This window comes from Notolabrus celidotus, chromosome 23, assembly GCF_009762535.1.
Source record: "Notolabrus celidotus isolate fNotCel1 chromosome 23, fNotCel1.pri, whole genome shotgun sequence".
Classification (NCBI taxonomy): domain Eukaryota; kingdom Metazoa; phylum Chordata; class Actinopteri; order Labriformes; family Labridae; genus Notolabrus; species Notolabrus celidotus.
The window spans coordinates 10,040,454-10,049,390 of NC_048294.1; the positions used below are offsets into that span (position 1 = coordinate 10,040,454).

At 40.3% G+C, this 8,937-nt stretch overlaps 1 protein-coding gene across 3 annotated transcripts in view; it reads left to right on the forward strand.

Annotated features, from left to right (window-relative positions):
• Positions 1 to 5,372, forward strand: part of pcdh7b (protocadherin 7b) — a 131,992-nt gene extending 126,620 nt beyond the window's left edge. For all 3 annotated transcript variants that reach the window (XM_034676014.1, XM_034676012.1, XM_034676013.1), the window contains one exon: positions 1,055 to 5,372. Coding sequence is in view for 2 of the 3 variants with exons in the window: in XM_034676012.1 (XP_034531903.1) it covers positions 1,055 to 1,533 (479 nt within the window). In the remaining variant the exon portion in view is untranslated. The remainder of the gene's footprint in view (positions 1 to 1,054) is intronic.
• The last annotated feature ends 3,565 nt before the right edge of the window (positions 5,373 to 8,937 follow it).

Here is an 8,937-nt window from a genome sequence, read left to right on the forward strand (position 1 = left end):
CCTCACAGTTTTTGTCTTATATTGAGCCAGCTAGCCAGCTTTGCGGTTTTTTGTATTTGGGTTAATTATCCTTCAAATTACTGCACTGGGATAAACTCTTGCACTGTCTGACTGTAGTCATTGACAATGGGGTATCCGCCAGACCTGTTGTCCTGCTGTAGCATGGTAAGCACATAATTTGCTTTCTACAATAACACAGTAGATGTAGTTAATCTGAGGCCAGCTCCTAGCTAGGTAATTGGTTAAGACCCCTATTAGTGGATTTAAGAGGATATCAGGCTGCTTTAGCCACACAAAGCTATTAAGCTACTTAGATCAGAATGTGATTGCCGTCTGTCAATCACCAGATAAGAACACAGGGTGTTGTTGGTGCGTCCAGCTCACAAACATACTGACGCACGCACACACACACACACACACACACACACACACACACACACAGAGCAGGTCTTCTTGTGCATCATACATTTTAAATCAGGCTAAACTGAAAAGCACAATCTGACCTCCTGCCTACTCGCTCCAACGCTGCCCCTCCCCCTTCCCTTCCCCTCTTAGCACAAACACGTTTTGAAGCATGACATTATTTCAACTCTGATTCACGCCACTGTTTTTTAGTTGGAGGCTGTTGTCGTAGCCGGTGAAGTCTTCTTTTCATTGTTGTTTTTTGTTCCTGTTTCTGTCATGTGGTTTGGGTTCTGCATGAAAACATGCAACTTAATCCGCACAAACCTTAATTCTATCCACCAGTGATGAATTCAGAACTGTAGCAATAGCAGCGACAAAAAAAAAAGGTGCTTGGGAACCATTTTAACCAGTTTTTGTTGTTTTCCACCTTCTCCATTAACATTTAGATGCAGTGATGACCTCATTAGGAAGGAAATGCAGACTCACGCATCTAATAGATGAATCATAATAGCCAAATCATGTGACACATACCACAACAAACACTTAGTGCAAGGAAATCTTGTTAGTCAAAGTAGTAGTTTATCACAACATATCCAACTTTGGTGGAAAAAGCAGAACCATTTACTTTATTTTCTCCTTCTTCCTCTAGACTCTCGGCCCTTGCCTGACGTAGCCATGACTGGCAAGTGCACCCGGGAATGCGACGAGTACGGCCACTCGGACTCCTGCTGGATGCCTGTGCGCACGTCGCCCGAGCGACGGCCATCCAAGTCCACCACCACCCCACAACAACCAAAGCTTTCCACTTTCATGAGCGGCAACGGCAGCAGCAGCAGCAGCAGCAGCGCCGACCAGCCTGGTAGCCAAGAGACCCTCGCCATGGCCGCCATGGCCAACGGAGACCCCACTGCCGCTCACATGATGGGCGACCGCAATCGCAACTTGCTCAACAAGAAGATGGCCTCCTCCTCCTCCTCCTATGAGGCCTTTGGATCGCCTACGTATGGCTCGCCGGGAAGTGGGGAGGAGACGCTGGGCCATCCCACTGAGGAGATCCCACTGGCACCAACCGGGGAGTACAAGCCCACGTCCTGTGGTACTCTGACGCGACGGGAGGTGTACCTGTGAGCTTGCATCTGCTGTGCCAGAACATTTGGCATTGAACACACCAAGCAGTATCGCTTACCCACCACCGTTACTGCTCTAAAAGTTTTTGGCCACTGTTGTTCCTCACAAGGTAGGACTAAACTTTCTCCAAAGACATTTGCTCCTTAATGAAAACTCTTAACGGATATACGACCGTACCTTTTTGAAGTGCTAATCCTGGCCTCGACCTGGAACAAAGTGGAGGAGGAGGACAATCTGTTGATGATTAGACTTGGGATGTTCTACCGGCGAGTCGGGCTCTTGGGACACAATCTGCTGCCTGACAGTCAATCTGTACAATAACCAACTCATTTTACATATACCGTACATGCATGCTTATCCCCCTGACCCCCCCCCCCCCCCCCCCCCCCAAAATGAAGGCCTCATCCCTCGAAGGAGACACTGTACAAAACAAGACAATTTCTTTTCTGTTTTTTTCTAGAAACAAAGCTGTACATGTGGACTATTTTGACTTAAACGTGTGTCTTGGTTATGCCTTTTTTTATTTCCAAACAGTGCAGCACTCTGGTAGTGATGTTCAGTTGCTGCAACAATATTTGGGACACACTTGTCTGTGGATTCTGTCAACTTGACTGTTTGCGACAAAAGTTGACCAAATCTTATTGAGATCTCACAAGGACAGGAAAGACTAAGCTTTAAGTACTCAGCCCCAACCAACACTTCTTGGACAGAAATGGGAGCCAATGGAATTTGCTGCAACAACTCCTTGCTTCAGACCTTCGATACAACTGGTATACTACGAACACAAGATGGCTGATACTGTCTCACCAGTGTGTGGTACCACACAGATAAAATGTCACTCATTGTACATAAACATTGAACCACAAAAACAACGCTAACTGCTCTCATTCCCTTTTGTCTTGCTACCTTTCCTCAGTCTCTCATTCTTTGTCTTTGATTGGTGAGGTTGAGACCAAAACCCCTCTTTTATGAGATGCAAAATCTTAGAGCCATTGGCTGGTAAAAGCATGTGTGTACATGGCTGTGCATATCCCAATCACCTTGGTAGGATGCTCCTGTTTATATCAAGTTGAAACCTGTTTTTCCCCCCAATCACACACTCACACTGAGGCAGCAGAGCAGATTCATTCAGCTGAGGTGCTGGCAGAAAATCCCGGGTAAGCACAGTGTGTGGCATGCCGAGATTAGAATTCTTGAGGTGCAACTGAAATTGTATGTGTGTATGGGCCAGATATGCAGTATATAGTGTGTGTGTATAGGCTATATTTAGTGTATACTGTAGATGTACACCGATAATAGGCTTAGGAGGGCGTAAACATGGCCCAGCTCGTCCTAAAACAGCTGCAAGGACAGCTTTTACTATTATTTCTTTATTATTTTGTTCTGTTGTGTGATAGACTGAGCAATAAATATCATAATGTACACGTGACCAACAAGCATCCACTTCTTTTTCACTTCTTCTCAAGCCTTCAAGGTGGCATTACCCCCTCACAAACATGGCCGTCCGAGAGTCCTTTCAGCACTAGTCGATGTTGCTTTTCCATAGTGCATTGGTGATGGCGTCTTTGAGCACGAATGTAAGAATCAGCTCAACGGAGAACAATCAGAAAGGCGACGTCTGTACCGTCAGGCAGGTCGAAGGAAAACTTTTGGTTGCAGGGTGAGCAAAATGGCGTCCAAATGAAACCAAAGCTTCGCACACACGATGAAGCACCAACCCCCAACCCCATCCCACCCCCCACTCATACAGTATAGCTTTCCAAGAGAACTTTGCTTTAACATTACATGAAGTTTTTGAATGAAGGATCGAGATCAAACAAGAATGTGACGTCTCGACGAACCATCCGTTACATCCTCACAAGCTAACGCTAACCCACAATGTTGAGATGTTGTGCCTCCCTTGTCCACAGTGATGTTTCTTTTTCGCAGCTACAGAGGCGCAAATCTCATGACTGTAATAAAACAAAAGATTAACAGATGCAATGGAACTCTTTTTTGTATGTTAGCAAAACCCCTTTGGTTTGACCGGAGCTGCTCTTTCTGCACTCTGGCGATCTATAGTCTGTAAGTACTACTCGTTGTTGGAAAGAAAGTGCTCCTATACTTATCAACTGTATACATAAATATTTACTTTTTACTGCACGTTTAATGGGAACTTACTTCACTTACTGAGAAGGAAGAAGAAAAAAAAACTGTAAAACAAAATGTACAAAAAAATGTTTCCCTGTAAACATGGAAATCCACCTTGTTGCTTGCTTTTGTTATACCTAAAGAAACATGTAGTACAACTTAGTACATCAGTTACGACCATACTGTTAATTTTTATATTTTTTTAACATTATCAAATATCGTCATTGTCTCTGACATCACAACACAAACCCAAATATGTTTCATTTACATCAACTTTATGCCATCAGCAAACTTTTACCCTCATCTTGTATTTGACTTTACTTTGTTATAGCGTATGTCGATTTTACACTATAAAAATCAAAAGCGTTCAAATGATCATGACAAATGTACTATGTGTTTTTTTTTTCTTTATCTGGTGCCACTTTGTATATTTAGAGTGCTTCTGAAAAAAAATAATCAAAAAACATAAAAAATACTAGAGTGAATGCAAATATGCAATTGTGCCTTTTTATACCAATTGGTATGATTCAATGTCGGTTCGGAATGGTGCATAAACAATTACATTGCTTTTCAAAAAGTAGATGGGGTGGCATTTAAGAGTGGGCTGAAAATTTGCATATCTTAGATGAAATCCCATGATGTCAAAGGCTTCTTTGGAGGACAAACAGTCAAATGTCAGTGAGCCTGGAAGTCGACGGCTATCGCTCACTGGGGTCAATTATCCTGTTGAAATATCCATTCCTAGCATAGTGCATTACCGAATGAGTACAGGTACATTCAAAAGTTGCTTGTTGGTAGTAATAATAATGATATAATGGATTTTTTTGTCGTGTTCCACTCATGTACATGTACGACATCAGAGGTCAAGTAACCTTTGTGCATGAAACAAGCTCTAGGACTGAATATAGAAGCATCGAGAGATAGAGAGCGGGGTGAAAAGAGTGAGAAAAAAAAAACGCTTGGAGACATTTGACTGCCGAGAGTTGAGGGAGCCTAGAGATAAAAATGCTAATGTGACGGTGTACTAGGAGTTGGAAGGGGGAGAGGAGGGGAGAGGAAATAAAAAAAAAGCTGCAAGGGAGAGTAGCTGACAGAACACACACCTCAGGATGTGCAGAGCAACACAACACCCGTACGCAAATTCACAGTGTATGCATATCAGAGTATGTGATGAAACCTTGTCCTACAAATAAGCACGGTGTGATGTTTGCTATGATATTGCAAGGTGATGCTTGGAGTTTCCAGATCAGATGGAGTGAAAGCAGACCGTGTAGAGAACCTCAAACAAAAAGAGAAGCCACTGAATACAGTTTTATTCACTGGGGTGACAAACATTCACTGAAAACATGGCCTGCGCAACACCTGCCATTAAAATGTTTGTATCTCTTTGCCCGAGGCGTGTGTTCAGTCGGTGCTCTCCACTATTCATATAGCCTTCACAGTGTGTAATGAGATTTGTAATATTAACCATTACTATTTGTCCTGCGACTTGGATGTTGATATAGAAATTGAGGAACCAATTTATCATCGTTTAATATGAGTCACTATGCACGCAGCTTAGCTGAACATGGCAAAGTGTATTGAACGCAAGTCCACTTCTATTTATGAGATATTTTACATAATTTAATTTGCTTTTGTACAGGTTTGTGTAAATAAATTGCTTGTCATTTTTGTCTCTGCAGAAATTAAAATATAACATGGTAAAACAAGTTCAGTCTCTTTATCTCTTTGCTTTATTTATTTATGTGTGAATGAGTGGGTTTGTTTTGTTTATTTTGAAGAGTAAATACCAGGAAAGTCATTAATTCAATTCAAGAGTCGCTAAAACCATAACACAGTAATGCTCCAATTAAACCAGTTATGTTTGACAACATTAATTGTTTGCATTTTAAGTGGTAAACACCACTTATCTGACTGAGAATCAACATTCCTTTTGGTGCGTCCTTGAACAAGGAGTATGTAAACATTTAATTTAACATTTCAGCAACTAAATGGAGTCTTTATCTCAATATATTGTAATAACTGTGTAACAATATAAATATACAGTTTTACAGTAGGTGTGTCTACATAAAACTGCCAATCCGATTGGACTTTTGATCAGACTAAAAGGGGGGGTGTTTTCATTTTGTTTTCCGGTTAAACAGGGTATAATCGGTATCTCAAGCATGTTAACACCAGATAGAATAGATCAGGAGTTCTCAAGCTTTTTGGAGCCAGGGACCCCTTACAGGTGAGAAACTTGTCCAAGGACCCCCTCATAATTGTAACACAGATTAAGCACGTGCTTACTACCATTTGCACTCTTAATTGCCCTTGGAACTATTTGTATTGTGAAACGTATCAATGTAAATACTTCAGACCTGTACCATAGTGATAAACAGATAACACTTCAATTTGAATCAAGTAAATACCACTTGGACTCAACATGACAGCATTTATACTTTTCAAGTAATTGATCTTAAAAGCTTTTAGAAAATTAACAGTAGCAAGACTCACATATCCCTTAGAGCCCCCCCAGGGGTCCCAGGAACCCACTTTGAGAACCACTGGAATAGATCATACCCCATGTAAACAGATATAGTCACTTATAATCTTAAAGGCCTGATGCTTTTCTGGTATATGAATCTACTTTCTGGTCCCTGTAGATATTGTTTACAATCAAGAAAATGCTAATATTAAATGCTAAAGCAGACATGGTCCACAATTAACTTAAAAAAGGTACATCTTTGTCTGCCATCCTGATAGATGTAAACTAAATACTCACTCCCATTTTTAGCTATGTTTTTGGTCTCCACCATCAAAAGTTATCATTGCTAACAATGAACAAGTGAAATAACGATGATATATGGACAAATGAAGAGATCACTTGCAAAAACAGTTAATTCACTTTTGAAAAATTAGAAAAATGTTTCAAAAAATTGTTTTTTCTAATACTAGCTTTTGGTATGATCAATCAACTGAGGTTGGGTGGCTTTGACTAAGTCAAAATGACTTTACTAATCAGAGATTTCTTGAAAATGTAACTTTATTAAGAATCTATATAAAAAAGAAATGTGTTTTTTGGAAAATTTATAAAAACAGAGTTATGTTTTTGCAAATGAACTCTTCAAATACTTCTTTGCAAACTGAAATCAGAATTAAAATAAGGCTCTTTGTCAATCTATTTCATTCTTATGCTGACGTAAATCCTTGTCGCAGTTATCACCTGCCACACCTGCTCAGCCTCTCAGCCCACTACATTTCCACTCCCCGTCATTTACCTGAACCACACTCTCCTCATAGAGCCAACACAAATCACCTGTTTCTCATTACCTGCTGCCAGTATTTAAGTCCCGGTTTCAGCTCACTCAGTGCCAGATTGTTCTCTCTGCAAATGCAAGACTCTCCAGCACTTTTCCTCGGACTGATCTCCCGGTTTCGACCCTGCCTGTCCCCGACCTTCCTTCCTCGTTTCTGCCCTGGTAACTACCTCAGCCTTCTGTCCCCGACCAAGAGATTTGCCTGCTCCTCGTCTGTTTCCAGCCTGATCCTCCACACAGCGAAACCAGCTTCTCAACAGACATTGTGTGACCGGGTTAGTAAAGACTGTTACCTGCTGTTTCCTCCGGGCTCCAGTGTGCTGCTTTTGGGTTCACCCTCACACCCGTTACAATCCTTATTGGTTTGTCTCCTGTGGGTGGTCATCTTTTTAATTTTAATACTCTTTTATGAAATGGTGTGATATTTTGAGATATTACAATCTTTTTTCTTCTGGCCCTCATGGTTCTTTCCCCAAGACAATCATCCAATATCACAAAAACACTAAAACTAATGAAACCTAGACTAAATCTACTCTAAAAAATTAAAAACGAACTTAATTTAAAACCCCAATTTAATGTAGTCAAAAACGAATTAAATCCAAACTGGCACTGAAAAAAGCAAAACATCAATGTGATATCAGAGAGAAAACAAATGGGAAAAAAAGGCATTGTTAGCATAAAATGATTTAGTTCAGTTTGTGAGCAACAGTTGTGCATAACACATGGGTACATGGTACAGATTAGGGTTCCTTGTTATAGCATGTTTGTGTAATAAGTCAAAGAAAAAGAAGTCTGATTAAATATAATTGAGGTCAGTTCCACAGAGGAGCAGAAAATGCAGTAGAATTACATTTATTTTGTGGTAAGTGTTACACATTAAATTGATTATGCACTTGATATAAAGGTTGGACAACTACAGTATGTCCAAAACTGATTGAGAAAGTGACGCCTGAATTATGTTTACAATGCATTTCAAATAGGCTCTGGGTTTACATGCACCTCTTGACATATGTGTATATGTTTCTATGTTTTTGAATGTGTTCTCTATCTCGCTTGTACGCCTGTTTGATGTATGAGGTGATTACAGCCACGGTGATTAGAGATCCATTCCACTTCTTTCCCTACGCTCTGATTAACAGCACACGGCAGCCTCTCCAACACCCTCAAAACCACTAATGGCATCTTAATAGAACACTACAATGCACTGTAAAAAAAAAAAATCCAACTCCCAAAGCTCAATAATTTGTTCAAACTTTTTCCTTGCAAACAGGAACATTTGAAGCATGAGAGTTCGACCTGTGAGGATGTGATGTGTCGTCTCACTCCCTGAATCATTTCACTCAGAAAATCAATGTTTTTTGTTTTTCCACAAGAGTGGGAACTTTTATTTGTGTGAAAAACTCTAAAAAGTGCGACCATATTTTCCCCGAGCACATTTGTCTTCAAAAGACGCCACTTCTAAGAAATACTAGGTTTGAATCATGTTGATGTGCAAATGGTCTCGCTCATTTTCTTGTCTTCTCTGAAGCATTTTGAATTGCCTGGCGTGGAATAATCAGCGGGTTGTATTTATTTTTTTCATAGAGAGAGAGAGGGAAATTAAGACAAATTAGAATGAATTTGAATGTAATTAATGTTTAGGCGATGCATACCAATTAATAGTTGTGAGATTCTTTTTATGAATAAAACAGTGGCTGAATACTATGAATCCCATAAATAAGAATAAGAGCCTCAATGCACTGTGCTCAAAAGCACTTGATTTCAAGGCATTGGTAACAATAGTATATTTTTGGTACTTTTTTCCCTGCTGTAAACATCCATCTGTAACTGTTCAGTCCCAAAAGTAGTTATGTGCTTATTGCTAACAAGGTCTTTTTAAAGGGATATTTCAGGTTTTTTTTTAAGTGGGGTCGTATGAGTTACAGTACACTGTTGCTCCTGCTAGCCACAATGCGTACCAGTGAGCTCTTCCCCT